This window comes from Capsaspora owczarzaki, assembly GCF_000151315.2.
Source record: "Capsaspora owczarzaki ATCC 30864 unplaced genomic scaffold supercont2.19, whole genome shotgun sequence".
NCBI lineage: Eukaryota > Filasterea > Ministeriida > Capsasporidae > Capsaspora > Capsaspora owczarzaki.
The window spans coordinates 63803-81690 of NW_011887310.1; the positions used below are offsets into that span (position 1 = coordinate 63803).

Here is a 17888-nt window from a genome sequence, read left to right on the forward strand (position 1 = left end):
TTGTTGATCGAGAGCTCTGCTGCCTCGCTCGAACCTCGCATTGCCTGGCAACCAAATCCACCAACCAACCAGAAAGTCTTGGATTTTTTTCAATCCTCAACGTCAATCACACATTCAGGCATGAAATAATTCCTGCCAAAGTATCCCAGCCTAAGCCGCAAAGAGCAATAAGAGCAATAGCTCAACAGCGGGTGAGGTGGATGAATAATTTTACAAAGCTCGATTTTCAACGTTGGAACAAAAACCCAATTCGGTCGGTCGACTGCTCGGCCTCTCTTCTCTTTGTATGTCCGACATCCATCCGCATCCGATCGCCTATCCGATAGAGTTGACAGTTCTGTAGCCGATTGCGACAAGAAGGGGAGGGGTTGCAATGGACAGAAGGGGAGATACAGGCGTGCAAAGTTGCGGAAGGGAAGCGGGTTGACGAGCGATTGATTTTTTTTTTCGTGGCCGTCGTTGTGCAATGGCGTTTCGCGACCGTCTGCGCCCTCGCCCCGTCGTTCTTCCGCCCCTGTTCCGTGGGCGCCATGCTACACGACGTGCTACGCGTCTCCCGTGCGTCGCAGGACCAGCAGCAACGGGCTCGTTTGTTCTGTGCAAGAGCGAGACAGCGAATTTTTGCTCTTTTTTTTTTTTTTTTTTTTCATCTCGTTTTTCTGCGCTCTGCTTTCTTGCTGTCCGGCGCCCAGCCCACCCGTCTGAGTGATCGTTCCGCGCCATCGCTCTCCTTCCTTTGTTCATGAGTCGTGGGGGAACGGCCTGCAGCAGAGCAATCGAACGGCCCTTTTTTTTTTTTTTTTTTTTTCCTCTTCCTTACCCTTTGTGCTCTTCTTCGTCTCACTTGTTCCCCGCCTTTTCTCAACCTCTCTCGCAGCGCCCAGCAATGTTGATCTCCAAGAAGAACCGCCGCGCGGTCTACGAGTACATTTTCAACGAGGGTGTTGCCGTCGCCAAGAAGGACTACCACCTTCCCCAGCACGACGTCCTGACCACCGTCCCCAACCTTGAGGTCATCAAGGCCCTCCAGTCGCTCCGATCGCGTGGCTTTGTCACCGAGAAGTTCTGCTGGCGCCACTTCTACTACTACCTGACCGACTCTGGCGTCGCTTACCTCCGTGACTACCTCAACGTCCCCGCTGAGGTCGTCCCCGCCACCCAGAAGAAGGTTGCCCCCCGCCCCGCCTCGCGCTTCGGTGCCCAGGCCCCCGGCTCCCGCCCACCCCGCGACGGTGAGCGCTCCGAGCGTGGCGAGTACCGCCGCACCGGTGCTGGCTTCGGCGGCGACAAGGCTGGCGCTGACTCTGGCTTCAACCCCGAATTCGTACGTATTTTTCCGAGTGTGTTGGGTGTGTTGGTTGTTATTGTGTGGCGTTGGAGAAGGGACGTGAAGAGAGTGCTTGTTGTTATCTGCGATCATTCCTGTTTTTTATTCTCACTTTTTTTTTTTTGGTTTTTTTTGCTCCTTCTTTCAATGAACAGCGTGGCGGATTCGGCCGTGGCCGTGGCGGTGCTCCCCGTGCTACTCCCTCTGCCCAGTAAAATGTCTCTTTGTCCCGTTTAAGAGCCAAATCGTGTGTGTTTCCGCGAGTTGCTTCCGTGCCCCCCTGATTGTCCCAAATTAGAAACACGTTCTGAAAGCGAACTCTTTCATTGTTGTCCACTCCATTTTTGTTCATTGATTGTCCTTTTGAGCAAGTTTCAGTGCGCGTGGAGCTGGGCGTTGGAGCACTGACAATATTCGTATTTGATGGATGAATCGAAACCGCCCAGACGCAAGCAACCACCACGGGAACACTCTGAACACAATCCCGTTCACTTGAAATAAAAATTTAATGATAAGCACCAAAAAAAACCCCCCCCCCCACTCAAACAAACAACTCGGAATAAATGAAGTACAAAAACAAAACAAAAACAAAAAAAGTTGCGCCCAAACATTACATGCTCTTCTCCTCGCCAAAGACATCATCGCCATACTTTGAGTTGAACAGGGAGCGACAGCGGATGCTGGACTCGTAGAGACCAAGAACATCCTGGATGGGGTCGCCCTCCATGCTCCAGCCGACCTTGTCCTGCGAGACTTGCAGGGACAGGCGTCCGTAGCTCACGTCGTTCAGCTTGTAGTACAGCAGGTCCTGCATGTTGAAGAACTTGTACACGTAGAACTTGCGGCTGTCGGGATTGACGCGCCAGAACGGCGCATAGCCACCAGCCTCGCGTGCGATGGCGAGGGGGTCAATCTCCAGACCCGCGCCGTGCTCGTGGCCGCCAATGTTGAGGTGGAACACTGGGGTCTTGCAGCCCTTGCGGTGTCGGAAGGTCGTGCCGACGCGGGAGATGGTGTTGGGACGGCGGGCGCGCGCAGAAGACGACCCTTCCGGCTCTGCTTGCGCCTGTTGCTCGGGCTCGTCCTTCTTGCGACGGAAGAGCTTGCCAAACCAGCTGCTGCTGCTGCTGCTCTCCTTGTCCTTTGCTCCTTTGCTCGCTGCATCCGCTGCCGCCGCTGTGGTGAGTGCGGGCGCAGCGGGCGCTTCGGCAGCGGCGGCAGCTGCCTCCATGGCCTCAATCTCCTTGGGGTCGAGCGACATGCGCAAGGTTTTGCGCAGGCTTCCAAAGCCGACTTTGATGCGGCTGGATCGCTTGTCGCGCATGCTTCCGCCTTTGCTGGCGGCGCCGTTCAAGCCAGAGTTGGCGAGGAAGGCCTCAAACTCGGCATCGTCGTCCGTCTTGGCCGAAGTAGAAGTAGTCGCAGAAGCAGAAGCAGAAGCAGGAGTAGAAGCGCTCGACTCGGGGGGTGGAGGGGTGGTGATGATGGAGGGCTGGCTTCCTGGAGCGCCAAAAAATGGAATGCCCGGTCGTGAAGAGGAGGACGACGAGCCGTTAACGGTGACGGTGCGCTGTGCAGCAGCCACCAGAGTGCCGCCGGAAGCTCCACCCGACTGCGGCATGATTAAATCCTCTTCCGTGTCTGTGGCCCAAAATCCGAACGTGGCAATCAGCACGTCCTTGGAGATGGCAATGCCTTGCCCCATGCGGCCGAGCTCGTAGTCGCTCTGGTTTTGGTAGCAGTTCCAGATGGGACCGCCGCCAAATGCGCCGTCGGGCTGCGAAACAATCACCTGGGGAATCTCGGAAAAGTACCGCGCCCCTTGCACACGCTTCCACAGCGCCGGGTCGGTTCGCGACAGGTGATCAAAGAACCAGGTGCGATCGTACGACTCAATCAGATGGAAGCGCGTTTTCGGGGAGGCCGCGAGAAACCCGTTGGGGACGTAGCCGGGCTCCACGGCGCCGTGCGTGTACACAAAGTAATTGATCTCGTTGGCCGATTTGATGCCGAGGAAGAGGAGGTCGGGAAATGTTTCTGCGATGCGGTAGAAAATGTGCTGGAAAATCTTGGGGCTGAGGCGCAGTTTGAGCGGGCACTCGTCGTGCCGGAACTCGTTCTCGGCGCCATACTCGTGGTTGGCTTTGAGGACAAACACTTGATTCGGGTTGCGAATCAGCAGGTACAGGACAGCAAGCCAGACTTCGACGCCGAAAAAGCCGCGGTCGGCCAAGTCGCCCGTCAGCACCACGCAGACGTCCGGGCTGAGTAGCCGCCATTGGTCATCGAGCAGCCGCTGGTCGGCAAGGCCTGCCAAAAAGTTGAGAAGCGCGCCAAAACAGCCGTGAATGTCGCCCAGATTGAGCACGTGCACGCACCGGTCGGACTTGACCTGGTTGAAAATTTCTTTCTGGGCGAAGGAATTGGGCGAGCGAGCCGGCCGCCGTCCGTCGTGCCAGAGGGTTCGCGTGTGGAATAGCTTGCGTTGCTGCCGCAGGTAGACGCAAACTGCTCGTCCAAACTCCTTCGGGTCAATCATGTAGCGGTCCATGTTCATGTGGGCATTGCGCTGCTCGCGGAAGCCGCCGCTGCCCGTTCGCTCTGTGGTTCGGAAGCCGTACATGAATAGAGTGTCGTAAAAGTCGTGCATGTGGCCAGAGAATTTGTGCGTCTCATTCAGAAACGTCCAGTATTCGGGATAGATGCTCTGGAAGCGGGATTGCATTTCAGACAGCGTGTACCGAGGCTTAAAGCCGTCGGCGGTGTTGGCAGAATGCACGCCAATGGTGGCAAAGATGGTGCTAGTGAGACTGTTGACGCTGCTGCGCGAATTGTGCCGCCGACCGACGGTGGACGTTGCCGCGGCGGTGGCGGGTGCCAAAAAGCCCGAGGACGAAGGCGGAGTGGCTTCCGAGGCGCTAACGGCGCTCGCAAGCGAGCTGTGCGACGAGGTGGTGGAATCCCGCCCCAACGGGTAGTTGAGGTCGCTGTACATGCTCGCGCGTGCACTCGGCGCGTTGCTATTGCTGGTGCTACTACCGTTGCTGCCATTGCTGGCAATGCTCGTGAAGGACGCCGAGAGGCCTGGTTGCTGCCCAGCAAAGGTGGCCAACATGCTGGCCTCCGCGTTTTCCGAGATGGGTGGCGTGGCGTCCGACTTTTGGGAAAAGTCGGTGAGGTATTCCACGGCCTTTTGCACGTCCGTCCAGTACGCATCCCAGTTTGGTTGCGCGTCTGCTAACATTTTGTGGAACTCGGGCAGTCCGTACAGCTCGCGATCGCTCTTGAAGCGCTTTTCACGCTCTGCCTCGCGCGCCTTCTCTCGTTGGTGCCACTCTAGGATGCGCTGCTGCTCGAGCGCTGCGTAGGACATTTGTGCAGCTTGTGGTGGTGCTGCGTCGACAGCAGGGGTGGTTGTAGAAGGGGCGGCCGAAGCAGGAGCAGTAAGATTCGAAGGGGTTGGCGTGATTTCGGCAGTGGCAGTGACAGTGGCAGTGGCAGTGGCGCTGGTGGCTGTTGGCGCGTCGGCTGTGGCTGGCGTTTGCTGTGCATCATCGCCGTGTGCTTCTGTCGGCTGATCTGGCGACATTTGTTCTAGTAATTGCTCGTACGACGATCGCCGGATGGCTGGCGTGTGCCCTAACGACGTTGCCATTTGTGGCTGAATTGTTCTTGCCCAGAGTGTCAAAGCGCTGGTTTGTAGCTCAGATGCGTTGACTCGGTTGTCCAGTGTTCGTGCGCGACGCGGGGGGGAGGGAGGGCAAACAAATTCGCTCAAGGCAGCTTGTTCTATGGAAGGGGGTGGGGTTTCCTTCCTATGATTCCCTATGTTCAAAAAGCCACAACGAAGTCAAAGTCAAGTGAGAAACCAAGTCAAGGATTGCAACTTTGAATGGAAGACCATTGAAATTTCGAGTTCAAACAGTTTTCCATACGATTTTCAGATCAAAGTCTGCAAAACGAAAAAAAGCCAACCAGATCAACAACCACCACTCGATCGAGATTCAAGTGCAAAAGACCCCAGTTAAACCCCCAACAGTTGAGCGACGAAGGAAGAACGAAAAGAAGAAAAAAAAAAGAGTATGACAATCGAATCAAAACGGAAACAAAAATCATACGGAAATTGCACTAAAACGCACAGTCGAAGGCCACCAAACGCTTGCCTCGCTTTTGCTCTCCAACTCCAAACTCAAAATTCAAATTCAGATCGAAGCCAACGAACTGAGCGAACAGTAAAGCAAAAACAGGTGGCCGCTGAATCCGATAGAACTGGGCGTCAGTAGTGCTGCATTTGAAGCGATTTTGGAAGAGTCAAGAAGGGGGGGTTACAGAAGGAAGAGAGCGAGAGAGAGAGAAGGGGGGGAGAGAAGGGGGAGAAGGGGTCAAAGGGGGAGAGAGAGAGCAAGCGAGAGAACTGAACTGAGCAGCCTCACTCTCACTCACTCACTCTCACTCACTCTCACTCAGTCCCAGGATCAATGGCTACAAGTTGAGAGAGAGTCAGAGAGAGAGAGAAGAGTCGGCAGTTGAGCGCAATGGTGCTTCCATAGAGATAGATCCACAACAACAACCCTCAAAAAGTGCCTTCTTGTTCAACGTCGCACACAAAAAGACCAAAAGAGACGAGAAGGTCGTTTCGCTTTTTTGTTGTTGAGTGAATTGGAACAAAAGAGCGGAGGCGGGGGAAGAGCGACAAACAGGAGACAGTGAAGCAGTCAAAATGAGAAATCAATGGAAAATGTATGGAAATAAGCTTACCGAAAAAAAAAAAAAAAAAAAAAAAAAAAAAAAAAAAAAAAGAGCAATGCGAAATCATCAAACAAAATCCAAACACGGATTTGGGTGACAACCAATAAGCTCAGAAATTGAGATTGGATTGTGTGACTTGGTTTGAAATAAGAAAGAAGGGGGGCAGCGAGTAGGGGGAAGAAGACGCAAACGCAATCGCTCAAACCCCATGCAAAAGCCCTTCAAGGTCCTCACTCAAAGCAGCTCCGTCCAACGCTTACAAGCAAAGGCAACCACACGCCACACTGTACGGAACTTGAGACAATGTTTCTTTGAAATGCGACGCTCCTGTACTGACTGGTACATCGGCTCAGTCCTTACCATTTCCATTTCCAAATTTCCTTTGAAACTCAAACCATTCATCATGAACTTTACTCCATCGGAAGGCATTGCGATTGCGTCGCCCGCGTTCTGGAGCGAGCGCTGGGTCAAGCACGAGATTGGCTGGCACATCCCGACTGCCAATCCGTATGATGACTGACTGACTGACTGACTGACTGACTGACTGAGTGCGATTCCTTATTCCTCTCACTGACTACGACTGACACTTCTTCCAACCAGCGTGCTCGTCGAGTACCTCCCAAAACTGATCGGACAGCCCTACCCAGCTGTCGACGAGCACGACGGCACCCCGCAGGCCCTGCTCCAGGCGCGCACCAAGGCGCTTGCAGAGTACGTCCGTCCGGCCCCGTCGCAGGCCGGCTTCTTGCTCCCTCTCTGCGGCAAGACCATCGACCTCGTCTTCCTCGCTCGCCTGGGCTTCCGCGTCGTCGGCATTGAGGTACTATTTCAATCCCGTCATTACGCAATGGGATCAGCAGTGAGCAGTGAGCAGTACGCAATAGAGTAGCAGTGGCGCAAATGGAGCGACCTGTCAAACATTGAATTCAGTCACGGCGACTTTTTTCGGTTTCCAAGCCAAATCTCCGTGTCGCGATGGCCCCATTTGCACTTTTGGGGGGAGGGGGCCAACCCGTTGGCAATCGTGGCACCACTTTGGAGTGATCCAACATTGCAGTTGGGCAACGTTGGATTTGGGAGGAAAGAGCCGGGGGGGATGGCTCTCTAAGAAGTACCGAAAATCACCGAAAGTTGTCTCAGACATGAAAGTCACACCTTGCAAACACGATTCAGAAGGACGATTCAAGAAAAAACGTTATTTTGTTGCGTTATAAATCACCAAAGGCCCTCAAAGAAGTGCTTGAAACCGCGTTTTGTTCTAACTTGAATCTCAATGTGTCTCAGATTGTCGAGCAAGCCATTCAAGAATTCTTCCAAGAGAACAACATCCCGTTCAAGACGGAGCAGCACGTCCTGCACGAGACCAAGGAGTCTGTCAAGGTGCACACTAGCACTGATCCGAACATGAACATTTCCATCTTCCAGGCGGATTTGTTTGCCGTGACTTCCAAGGTAAAAGGCTTTTGGTTCGCATCACCTCAGCTCCTCTAGGAGTCTGTAACAGCTTGTTTGGTTGTTCTCACTTGTGTTTTGTGTTGGCGACCTCCACCCCAAACCACAGGATGTCGGAGCGCTCCACTTTTCGTTCGATCGTGGCAGCTTTGTCGCCATGCAGCCTGCGCTGCGCACCAAGTACGCCGTGACGATGACTCGCATTCTCGCCCCGACTGCGCGCATTCTTGCGGCAATGATTGACTACGAGGAAGGCGTGATGGCAGGCCCGCCGTTCAACGTCACGAACGCCGCCATTGAGCAAGCCTTCTCCCCCGTCGGTTCGCAGATTGAGTACGTCGAAGTGAAGAGCAACAAGACTCGGTTTAGCTTTGAGATGCTCGAGCGCATTGTCATCATCGCCATGCCAAAGTAAACGCAGTCGACCCCTTTCGGTTTGCCGTCTGAATCAATTCGTAGTGGATTTATTGGTACAGGAAAGCGGGATACGGGAAACGACGTTGAGCAATTCGAACCCTCAAATTGCGGCAACATGTTCAATTCATCGCAGAACAAAGTGAGGTTTACATTCCGAGAGATTCTGAAGATTGCCATCAAGCTACTGGAAGCTTGCAGAAGAGGCAGACGTGCTGGGTCGAACTTGAACGTGCCGACCCTGGGGTAGGACAGTTGCTGTTGAAACCTGAACCAAGATTGGATTTGAATTTGCTGCGATTCAGTGCCAGAAAAGTGCCAGAGAGCGGATTATAGCTGTAACATTGATCTAATCAACCAAAGAGAAACTCACACTCGGTTCGGATTGTAGGCCAGTCTAAATCTGCCAGGATGAAAACAAATTCTCAGAAATCTTGCTGATGTCCGAAAGTACTCCAACAAAAGAAATCTACCAAAACCTGAGCCTCGCACTCTTGCTTGCGAGGAACGTCCTGGCAAAGCTCTTTGTTAGCACGTGGGACGCACAATGCAAGGCTGCCCCAAGCGCTGGTGCTGCCCCTGGTGGCGGTGGCGGTGGCAGTGGCGGTGCTGCTGAGTGCGACGGAGCGACCGTTCTGAGCTCGAGCGCAACCACAGGTCCAGGTGTCGCTGGTCTGCCTCCTCTGTCCAAGGCCAAGAGCAAGGGCAAGGGCAAGGGCAAGGACAAGGCCAAGGGCAAGAGCAAGAGCAAGGGCAAGGATGACCGAATCGCGGGTGCTGCGGGACTGGCAACCGGATCTCATACGATGAGTGACAGCGCTGCCACACCTGCCGCTTCAACCTCCGCTTCAACCTCCGCAGCAGCCCCAGCCACGATGACTGCATGGACGCACGATACTCGCTCGGGTGCAGCTCTGCTCGCGAAGCTTCCGCCAAAAATCTGCGAGAAGCAGCGTCCCGAGATTGCCAAGGGGAAGCCGGAAACCTGGGACATTACTGTGCTTGGATCCATCCTCTTGAACGTGTTGCCGCTCAGCGAGAACGATCGCAGTGCAGTCCGCGAGATTGTCAAGTATCGCAACGACTTTGCTCATGCCACGGCGTCTGAGATTACGCCGCTCGAGTACGCGAGAATCCGCGACGGACTGCGCGCAGCCCTCGTCGACAAACTGGCCACGGATGCCACCGAATTCGACGCCTGCTTCAACGAAACACTGCACAGAGTGTCGGCGCCCGCACCAGACGCCGTCGCGGCTGCAGAGCGCGAGAAGGCTGCTGGCAACGAGCTGTTCAAGCAAAATGCATTCGACGAAGCCATCAAGTGCTACACCGCTGCCCTCTTCGCGTTGAGCACTATCCGTCCGAGCTTACTGCAGTCCTCCTGACCAACCGCGCCACGGCTCATCTGAAACTCGCACATTTCGTCGAGGCCAAGCATGATGCCAAGCGTGCGCTCCTGCAGGGCACGCCAGCGTTCAAGGCACACCTCCGTCTGGCAGAGGCGTATCTGAAGTGTGGCAAGCACACAAAGGCCTGCAGGCACGCCGAATGCGCGTACAGTGGCTTCCAGCCGGGTACTGCCGAGAAACGCCTGGCACGCGAGCTGCTCGACAAGTGCCGCCTTGAGCGCGCCACAATCGAACGTGGAGAGGACCAGAATTCAGCGTATTCTATGGCATTTCAGAATGCCGCCGAGTCTCCGTTCCGCCAGCGAGACGTGGCCCGAGTGGGCGGCCAGGCGAATTTTGATGCACTTCTACGACTTGCTACATCGCTCGGGACTTCGACCGCTGAATCGTCTGCGTCACCCTCGTCCTTTGCAACGGAGTTCCAGCTGAACATCCAAGCACACAATTTGCGAGATGATGGCAAGTTTGCACAAGCCTATCCAGTCTTTCTGCGTCTGGCGCAGCTTGGCAACGCGATTGGCATGTACAACGTTGGTCTTTTTCTGATGAAAGGGCTAGGCGTTGCTCAAGACATCGCGCAAGCAACTGCGTGGTTTGAGAGAGCGACGCAAGTCCCGATTCGTGATGACGAGTTGTTCAAAGACCAGCGGATTGCGATTGGGGCCGCTTTTGTTTCGCTCGGCAACAATCACTTCAATGGTATCGGCTGCTCCAAAAATTTACGCTTGGCGTTACCCTACTACCAGCGCGCTGCCGATCTCGAGATGCCCACGGGCTACAACATGCTTGGCCTGTACCACTGGAAGGGCTTTGATGAATCGCCCATTAATCTCGCTCTCGCGCGAGATTACTTCCGCCTGGCAGTTGAGGGCGGGTGCACGGAGGGTATGACCAACATGAGCTTGCTATTACGCGACTTGGGCTTGTTGGAACGCGCAGCGCAGTGGGCAGACACGGCCCAAGCGTTCGGCGTTCATAAAGCTGCGGCCTTGGCATCGGAGATTCGATCGACTATTCAACGAGTAGGCCCAAAAAACCTTCAACACGTCCAAGAATTTTGCAATATGATGCCTCGGCGCCGCGCTCCTCCGACTCTGCTACCGTTCAACCAGTTTCCTACGCTGGACGAGCTGGAGGCCATCGCCTCGCCGACTGTCTACCTGAGCAGCCTGCTTCGTGCCAAGCGTCAGCTGATCGCTGCGATCGATGAGTTTCGCAGGAACCCAGTGACAGCCGACAGCACGCGTCGACTCATTTCGCTGGCAGCGAGTGCCAGGCGTACCGTTGACGGCGGGCTTGTTTGTGATCCGGAAAGTGCGGCAGTCCTTCAAGTCATTCTCGAGCAATCACATCCAGACGAGACCTTGGAACATGACAGACGTACTCTGCTGTCTGGCACAGGGGTTGAGTACGCGATCTCGACTGCCAACCAATACTGCGAGGACAGCTTCTTCAACCTGCGAGCCGGCTACCAGCTGATGTTTGATTCCTCAGACAAAGACAAAGAAAAGGGACTGTTCCACCTGCAACGCGCCTTCCAGCTTGTTGGCAATCGCAGCGAGAACGACCTTGAGCGACTTGACGTGACGTATTCACTGGGCACTGCGTACCGGATCTGTGACAAGCCCGAGCAAGCGCGCAAACTCTTCATGCAATTTCTCGAGCACAAACACCTTGGTCATCGTGAAGTATGCGAAGCGTACTTTCAGCTCGGCCTCTTGTCTCTTCTAAGCCTTGAATCTGTCGAACAAAGTTGTCGTGAAGCGCAAACGCTCCTCGATCTGGGCATTGCGGCACAGCACACCCTGCCAGGATTTCTGCAGCCGCGCCACAAGTCGCCCAATCGTGAGATGCTCGAGGACCTTTTGGCCACGCTCGCCAAGGGGCGCCCTGCCGCCCGACGAGTCATGCTCGTCCCTCCCGAGGGCGGCCATTTATTGTCGGGACCTCGTGCTCCTGAAGCCCTAATGCCGCGTGGTCTCTCCTCCAAGGTCCTTGAAGTGTATCGCTCGTCGCGCGTGAAGTTTCTGAAGGAGGCCCAACAATTCAAGCCTACGTTCAAATTCACAACACCCAGCGAACACATCACCTCTGCTGAAACCTTGCCCCGGTCACCGATTCAAATCGACGAGATGTTTCTCCCTTGCGTCGAGAGGCTTTATCACAACCGTGTGCTTGAGTGCGTGATTGTGGGGAGCGGCCTTCGCGCGACTTCCATCTCGTATATTGTCGAAGACTCGTCCCGAGCTCCGGCCGTATTGAGCATCTACAACCTCTCGGCGGCGCAAGAGAGGTTGCTGGTTCCTGGCCGAGTTATCAAGATTACCTCTCCATTGGCACGTGTCGTACCGTCAGACTCGATGCGCATTCGTGTCGATGACCCTCAGCACCACCTGATCATCGGTGATCATATCCCGCTGTGTTGGTTCTGCCTCAAGCAGCAAGAAGCCTCTCTACTCAAGGCGTGCGGACGATGCAAGCAGGCGAAGTACTGCTCCGAGACGTGTCAACGAAGCGACTGGCAGACGAACGACCACGAGTTTTTATGCAACGCGTCCACCCGTTGACACTCTGCATGTGTGTGTGTGTGTGTGTGTGTGTGTGTGTGTGTGTGTGTGTGTGTGTGTGTGTGTGTGTGTGTGTGTGTGTGTGTGTGTGTGTGTGTGTGTGTGTGTGTGTGTGTGTGTGTGTGTGTGTGTGTGTGTGTGTGTGTGTGTGTGTGTGTGTGTGTGTGTGTGTGTGTGTGTGTGTGTGTGTGTTGAAATCCAAATGAACTTTAACTGTTGTTCGCTGTTCCTTCTTCCACTTGAAACGTGTTCACTCTCTAATACGTCTCCCACTCAAGATTACTCAGAGTCTGAGCCATTCAGAGCTCACTCCTATTAATAATCCCCAATTCGCTTCTTTCCTTACTCCTTTTTGCTGTTTCTCAGACTCTGAGCTGTTTTCACTGACTGACCTTTCCCAACAGTTCGCGTCGTCCTCTTCCTCCTTCTCACTATGAACCCATCGCAGCAGTCGGCAGGAGGAGCAGCAGGACCAGGACGAGGCTCAACGCAAACGCGCTCGGCGTCGTCCTCGTCATCGTCCGCTGCTCCATCGGGTCAACCGGGCGACCATCCTCTCAATGATCACACTGGCCATGACGATGACCACGACGAGGCAGCGGCAGCGGGAGAGCTCGACGGCGACGATGGGCCAGCGCTCAGCCATGACGATCGCCGGTCCACTACTACTATTGCCGCCGCTGCTGCTGCTGCTGCTGCTGCTGCTCCCACTACGACCCAACAAGGCAGCAGTGAGCATGCAGACAGCAGCCACCAGCGCGGTGGGACTGGCGACGACGATAGCGACGACGATGCGGTCGAGCACAGCGATCCAATTGCGCGCGCTCAAGCGCTCAGACGTGTCAATCTCAGCGAGCAGCCAGATGACAATCCAGATCCAAATGGACCGCTGAGTCAAAACCCATCTGGTAAAGCTCAATTTATGTGCTAAACAACCAAAAATCACCCTCAAAACGAGTGGCTGATCTGCTGAGATTGGTTGAGATTGGTTGAGATTGGTTGAGATTGGTTGAGATTGGTTGAGATTGGTTGAGATTGGTTGAGATTGGCCGTATACCATCAGTATTGACGATGGAGAATACTCCTAGTATGCATGAGCATTTGGTGACTAACACGATTGGATACTTTGGGCAACGCGTTCCCTTTGCTTTGCTGTTCAACAGAACCAAACCGACGAAGGGTAAGACAACCATCTCGACTGGTTATGGAAGGCAGCCGGAAACGAGCGTTACTTCGACGGCTGTTGGAGGATCAAGCTGCTCGTCAGGCCAATTCTGAGATTCCTGGAGGAGCAGAAACACGCTCAAATCGCCGCTTCGAGTCGAGTGCTGCCGCCGCTTCATCGTCGTCGTCGTCGGCGTCGTCGTCGTCGTCGGCTTCTTCTGCGACGCGCCCGAGTCCGCTCGACCTGCTTCCGTTGCCGCTCGGCTGGGCCGCAATGCCGTCTGGCGGGCAGCCAACAGAACGACCGACAGAAGTGGCCATTCAGCACAGAACCTTCTCATTCTCTGCTCCACCTCCACTTCCACTAGGAGCTGCTGCTGCTGCTGCTGCAGCCGCTGCCGAGAGTGGCTCGGGATTGCCAACAGCTCTGACATCTGCGTCCACAAGTGCTGTTCACCCGTCGTCGGCTCGCTTGGGTGCCGCGATGCCCACACCACAGCAGGCAGTTCCCCATTGGCGAAACTTGCCTCCGGGAGCTACATCCAGCAGCAACAGCAACGGCCCCGCCGCCAACGAAGCAACAAGGCCCAGATCGTCTGCCTGGCAAATTGACGAGGATTCGTCCGTCTCCAACATCATGGCGTCATTGTCAGAAAATCAGACGACCACACTCAGATCGAACGTGCAGTTGCAAGAAGCCGACATCCCAGAGGATTTGGTGTGCCCCGTTTGCCTGCAGCTGATGGCGGCTCCGTTCATGTCCACCTGCGGCCACAACATGTGCCACTCGTGTCTTGAAAAGATCATTCAAAAGGCCCTGCCGTGCCCAGTCTGCAAGGCGGACCGCCGCTCACCCAGATGTTTCCCAACGCACTCGCCCAGCGACTCGCTGAATCGTACCTGCGCAATCCTCTGTCCCAGCTCCAGCAGCTCTGCACCAAGTCCTCTTGGTCTCTCCCCGACATTACGGCAGTGCTTCAAACCCTCGAAAACAAACGCAGGCAACTCGTCGCCTCGGAAGAATCGATCGAAACGGAGCTTTTGCACACGTTCTTGACCGAAGCTGAACGCCGAACGAAAGTGGTACGTGAGAAGGAACGGTTGCGCTCCTTGTGGGATTATTCGGGTCTGGCCACTTAACCTTTTTTGGGGGGGGGGGGTTGTGGGTGGAACTTGGTTTTTTTTTTTGTTTTTTTTTTTTTTGGTTTGTTTCTCACAGGAGGTCTTGCAATTGGCGAATCAACTGCGCACCATCCAAGCTGATTTGCAAGCTACGACCGAACGCCGAAATTCCCTCCGCCAGCTGGAAGCCAGTGAAGTGGGCGATTCGGGCCCGCCCTCGAAGCGATCTCGACTCGCTGATGAGGTCCCGGAGCCGACGGAATCGGCTGCTGTGGCCGACGGGTCACAACCTCGCAACCCATCTGGTCCGATTGCGCTGTCCGGATCTGCTGCGTTTACATCGTTGGTTTCAGCGGTGCAGAAACCCGCGTACATGAAATCGCTGGCACAGCGCAAGAATCGCGTGTACACAGAGTTTCCCGACTTGCTTCAACACTACTTTGACGCGCATCGCCGAACACCTGGACGTAAGCACCCTTTTTTTTATTGCCAAACGAATTGTTTGTTTGACTCGAGGGTCTTTGTTGGGCCGTTTTTTTTTTTTTTTTTTTTTGTTTTTGTTCGTTTGCTCAACGGAAGTGGCAAACTCTTTGGGGGTTTTTGCAAACAGGGGCTGTCAACCGCTTCTCCACCAGTCTCTCCATGTTTACACGCTACGACACAGCCAACGTGCTGACCACTCTCCGTTACGGCGATGCAGACAACTTTTCCAGCATCATTTCCAGGTTGGAATTCATGAATTGTCAAGAAGGCCATTTGTTATTGTTGAATGCTCACTCGTTTTCCGCCGCAGCATTGAGTTTGACAAAGACGAAAAGGTCTTTTCGACGGCAGGTGTTCAGAAGAAGATCAAGATTTTTGACTTTGAGACGTTTGCCAATACCACCTACGTCGACGTGCACTATCCAGTCTTGGAAATCACCCTTGAGCACAAGATCAGGTGAGTTTTCATCCTGGCCTTCGATGCATCAATGCAATGCAATGCAATGAGGGTCGTTACTGAATCATGATTTTCGCTGGTGTTGCATGCTGTCGGCAGCTCGCAAAGCTGGAACCCCTTCATGCAGTCCGTGCTGGCCGTGAGCGACTATTCTGGTGCGGTCGGACTGTGGGATGTGAACACTGGACAAAATCTCCGCATCTTCCAAGAGCACGAGAAGCGTGCATGGACGGTTGACTTTGCCCAGACCGATCCGACACGACTTGCTTCGGGCTCTGATGACTCTCGAGGTTTGTTTTGTTCCCCTGCTTGTCTTTGGTTTTTGCTGGGAATTGCACTGACAGTTTGTGTTTTTGTTTGGTCGCTGTTTGTCGTTGAAGTGCTGATTTGGAGCACGACGGCGGCGCAGTCAATGCTCAACATCACCACGCCTTCCAACGTGTGCACTGTCAAGTTCAACCCAGTCAACTCGAACGAGATTCTCGCCGGCTCTGCTGGTCGGTAGCATGACTGAGAAGCATCACTGCCACAGTTGTTGTTGGTAACTTTTTATTTTGTTGTTTTTTTGCGAACGGCTGGGGTGTCACAGATCACTCGGTCTACTTGTTCGATTTGCGGAACACCAAGCAACCTGCTCGCGTGTTCCAGAGCCATTCCAAGGCGGTGTCGTACGTCAAGTTCCTCAACTCTAGCGACTTTGTCACGGCGTAAGTTCACAAACATTGCGATATGGGGCCAAAAGGCAGTATCGGAAACCTGTTCGTGCCAGTACTGAGGAACTCCTTCTGTTGCGCTTGTGAACATTTGCAGTTCGACCGACAGTACGCTGAAGCTGTGGAATGTCAACAACGGACAGCTGCTCCGAACGTTCTCGGGGCACACGAACGAACGCAACTTTGTCGGCCTGACCACAAACTCGCAGTTTATCGCATGTGGCAGCGAGAAGAACGCCGTGGTTGTCTATTACAAGTCAATCTCGCATCCTGCAATCGAGCATCGCTTTGACTACGAAGGGGTAAGAAGCTGGGTTCCAGTAGTTTCGTTTTTGCTTGCATTCGTCGAAATGACCCTCTCACACTCACACTCCCCTCACTTGCCTTTGTCATTGCAGGCACCGCCCCAGAATGACCAAGATACCTCGCGATTTGTATGCGCAGTGTGCTTCCGTGGTCAGTCCAACCTGCTGCTTTGCGCAAACAGCATTGGCACTCTGCGATTGATTGAACTGGCCCAGTCCTCTGCCTCATGAGCATGAGCATGAACCACTCGTGTCGATTCAAACCTTCTCAGAGATCCGTGCGTGCTTTCTTTGCTCCGTTGTCTGTACTATCCATCATGTAGTTTAAAATCCTTGCAAAATGAAAGACCTTCGAGCACATTGAATGTATTGCGACGAAAATCAGCAACAGTTGATTGATCCACTTTCAGCATTCTCAATCTAACTTAACGCAGTCCAATCTTCGGACTCTTTTTGTTGTGCTTGACAGACCTTTGCAAATAGTCGTGATGGTCGCCAGTGACATTCTGCAGGTCTTCCATTGCGAGGGTACGTCGGTGCTGTTCTTCGACCAGGCCTGGCCCAGTCGCTGTCCGGTCTGCAAGCAACGTTGGCCTACGCAGCCATTCGAGTCGTTTGATGCTGTCCTCGCCACGGCCGAGCGTCAGCAGAAGAGCGGCGCTGAACCAGCAGTATTGGACCAAGACGTCCATCCGGCCCAGACCGGCCCAGAGCTATCACAGGGAGTCAAGCGTGATACTACGGCAAGTTCAGTGGCACCTGGTGGCAATGGACTCGTGTCGGGCAGCGTCGAATGGCACGGAATGACCGTCCAGCGAATTGCATCGCCGTTGGTCTCTGCAACGCAAAGCCAGCGATCGCTGCTCGTCCGTCCAACAGCTGGAAACATGCTATGGTAACGAGTGCATGTCGCGGTGAACTGGAGAGGTCTGATACGCGGGTCGGAGCTGCTGAAATTGAAAAGTTTGCTGATTTCCGACTCGTTCCTCTGTTTCTTAGGAGCTTTACTGCAGGATCAGGGCCACTTCATGTTGGAATTGCATCTTCCGATGGTAAAGTTTCACGTTGGAGGCTTGGGGAGATGAAGGGGGTTCGGGTTGGGCACATACAATGTTGCAGCTCTCGTCTCACCGATGCGTTGGTTGACTTCAGGCTCGATTGTGTTCAACTTTGACGAGCGAGGCTGCATGCGCGATGACATTGGATGGAGCGAATGCATTGCGGTGCAGCTTCCGCAGCTCGCGCACTTGTCAAACGAGGAGTGGGATGCGCGGCTCGAAAGTCATTGCTTGGAGTGGATGGCTTCAATGGAGCCTCAACAGACAGGGTATGGCTATCGCGTTGCTGTTTTGAATGTTTGAGGCTCATGCTGCCGCTGCCTTCGATGTCCAGGAGTGGGTTGCAGTTAGCACGGCCCCTGTTGTCTCTGGTTTTACTGATCGTGCTCCTCTCCCCCCCCCCTCCTTTTTTTTTTCTCCCTTGTTGGATGCTTGTCATGCACAGGTATCACGTTACTGACAGGAACTGCTTTGATTTTGTACTGGCGTGGCTATCTGCGCTCGGTGTTGATGGCTTCACCAAGTCCGATTTTGCCGAATCGTTTGTGCGGCACCGGCTTGCGACTGCCGCAGTTTACGTGAAACTAGCTCGAGGAATTCATGCCAACGGTTTTGTATTATTGTGAAATAATGCACGAGGAGCCTGTGGGCCGAGCGGGTCATTCCAG

At 54.2% G+C, this 17888-nt stretch overlaps 6 protein-coding genes across 6 annotated transcripts; 5 read left to right on the plus strand and 1 right to left on the minus strand.

Annotated features, from left to right (window-relative positions):
* Positions 1-877: 877 nt before the first annotated feature.
* CAOG_08253 (ribosomal protein S10) lies at positions 878-1645 on the plus strand. The gene is made up of 2 exons (XM_004342373.1): positions 878-1324; positions 1483-1645. Exons 1-2 carry the CDS (start codon positions 887-889, stop codon positions 1540-1542), a joined length of 498 nt encoding a protein of 165 aa, XP_004342422.1. The 5' UTR covers positions 878-886; the 3' UTR covers positions 1543-1645.
* A 212-nt stretch (positions 1646-1857) lies between these two features.
* CAOG_08254 (hypothetical protein) lies at positions 1858-5042 on the minus strand. The gene has a single exon (XM_004342374.2). The coding sequence runs from the start codon at positions 4980-4982 to the stop codon at positions 1938-1940; it is 3045 nt and encodes a 1014-aa protein (XP_004342423.1). The 5' UTR covers positions 4983-5042; the 3' UTR covers positions 1858-1937.
* Positions 5043-6436: 1394 nt separating this feature from the next.
* Positions 6437-7957, plus strand: CAOG_08255 (hypothetical protein). The gene is made up of 4 exons (XM_004342375.2): positions 6437-6583; positions 6677-6896; positions 7361-7528; positions 7638-7957. The coding sequence occupies exons 1-4, from the start codon at positions 6480-6482 to the stop codon at positions 7941-7943; spliced, it is 798 nt and encodes a 265-aa protein (XP_004342424.1). The 5' UTR covers positions 6437-6479; the 3' UTR covers positions 7944-7957.
* A 425-nt stretch (positions 7958-8382) lies between these two features.
* On the plus strand, positions 8383-11918 carry CAOG_08256 (hypothetical protein; the record flags this gene model as incomplete). Its single annotated transcript, XM_004342376.1, has 2 exons — positions 8383-9230; positions 9257-11918. The coding sequence occupies 2 exons, from the start codon at positions 8383-8385 to the stop codon at positions 11916-11918; spliced, it is 3510 nt and encodes a 1169-aa protein (XP_004342425.1).
* Positions 11919-12241: 323 nt separating this feature from the next.
* Positions 12242-16566, plus strand: CAOG_08257 (photoregulatory zinc-finger protein COP1). Its single transcript, XM_004342377.2, has 10 exons — positions 12242-12826; positions 13082-14165; positions 14302-14671; positions 14815-14929; positions 14998-15144; positions 15244-15434; positions 15525-15641; positions 15734-15851; positions 15955-16159; positions 16256-16566. The coding sequence occupies exons 2-10, from the start codon at positions 13941-13943 to the stop codon at positions 16391-16393; spliced, it is 1626 nt and encodes a 541-aa protein (XP_004342426.2). The 5' UTR covers positions 12242-12826; positions 13082-13940; the 3' UTR covers positions 16394-16566.
* A 29-nt stretch (positions 16567-16595) lies between these two features.
* Positions 16596-17888, plus strand: CAOG_08258 (hypothetical protein). The gene is made up of 4 exons (XM_004342378.2): positions 16596-17057; positions 17162-17214; positions 17315-17489; positions 17666-17888. The coding sequence occupies exons 1-4, from the start codon at positions 16651-16653 to the stop codon at positions 17844-17846; spliced, it is 816 nt and encodes a 271-aa protein (XP_004342427.1). The 5' UTR covers positions 16596-16650; the 3' UTR covers positions 17847-17888.

What these genes read in the sequence shown, in the direction of transcription:
- CAOG_08255 (XM_004342375.2), top strand. Translation starts at nt 6,480, where the DNA reads ATGAACTTTACTCCATCGGAAGGCATTGCGATTGCGTCGCCCGCGTTC. An exon ending in CACATCCCGACTGCCAATCC is followed by an intron (nt 6,584 to 6,676) that starts GTATGATGACTG and finishes TCTTCCAACCAG; the next exon opens with CGTGCTCGTCGAGTACCTCC. An exon ending in TCCGCGTCGTCGGCATTGAG is followed by an intron (nt 6,897 to 7,360) that starts GTACTATTTCAA and finishes AATGTGTCTCAG; the next exon opens with ATTGTCGAGCAAGCCATTCA.
- CAOG_08258 (XM_004342378.2), top strand. Translation starts at nt 16,651, where the DNA reads ATGGTCGCCAGTGACATTCTGCAGGTCTTCCATTGCGAGGGTACGTCG. An exon ending in ACAGCTGGAAACATGCTATG is followed by an intron (nt 17,058 to 17,161) that starts GTAACGAGTGCA and finishes TCTGTTTCTTAG; the next exon opens with GAGCTTTACTGCAGGATCAG. An exon ending in ATGGAGCCTCAACAGACAGG is followed by an intron (nt 17,490 to 17,665) that starts GTATGGCTATCG and finishes TGTCATGCACAG; the next exon opens with GTATCACGTTACTGACAGGA.
- CAOG_08257 (XM_004342377.2), top strand. Translation starts at nt 13,941, where the DNA reads ATGTTTCCCAACGCACTCGCCCAGCGACTCGCTGAATCGTACCTGCGC. An exon ending in CTGAACGCCGAACGAAAGTG is followed by an intron (nt 14,166 to 14,301) that starts GTACGTGAGAAG and finishes TGTTTCTCACAG; the next exon opens with GAGGTCTTGCAATTGGCGAA. An exon ending in GATTCTCGCCGGCTCTGCTG is followed by an intron (nt 15,642 to 15,733) that starts GTCGGTAGCATG and finishes GGGGTGTCACAG; the next exon opens with ATCACTCGGTCTACTTGTTC.
- CAOG_08254 (XM_004342374.2), bottom strand. Translation starts at nt 4,982, where the DNA reads ATGGCAACGTCGTTAGGGCACACGCCAGCCATCCGGCGATCGTCGTAC.
- CAOG_08253 (XM_004342373.1), top strand. Translation starts at nt 887, where the DNA reads ATGTTGATCTCCAAGAAGAACCGCCGCGCGGTCTACGAGTACATTTTC. An exon ending in CTGGCTTCAACCCCGAATTC is followed by an intron (nt 1,325 to 1,482) that starts GTACGTATTTTT and finishes TTCAATGAACAG; the next exon opens with CGTGGCGGATTCGGCCGTGG.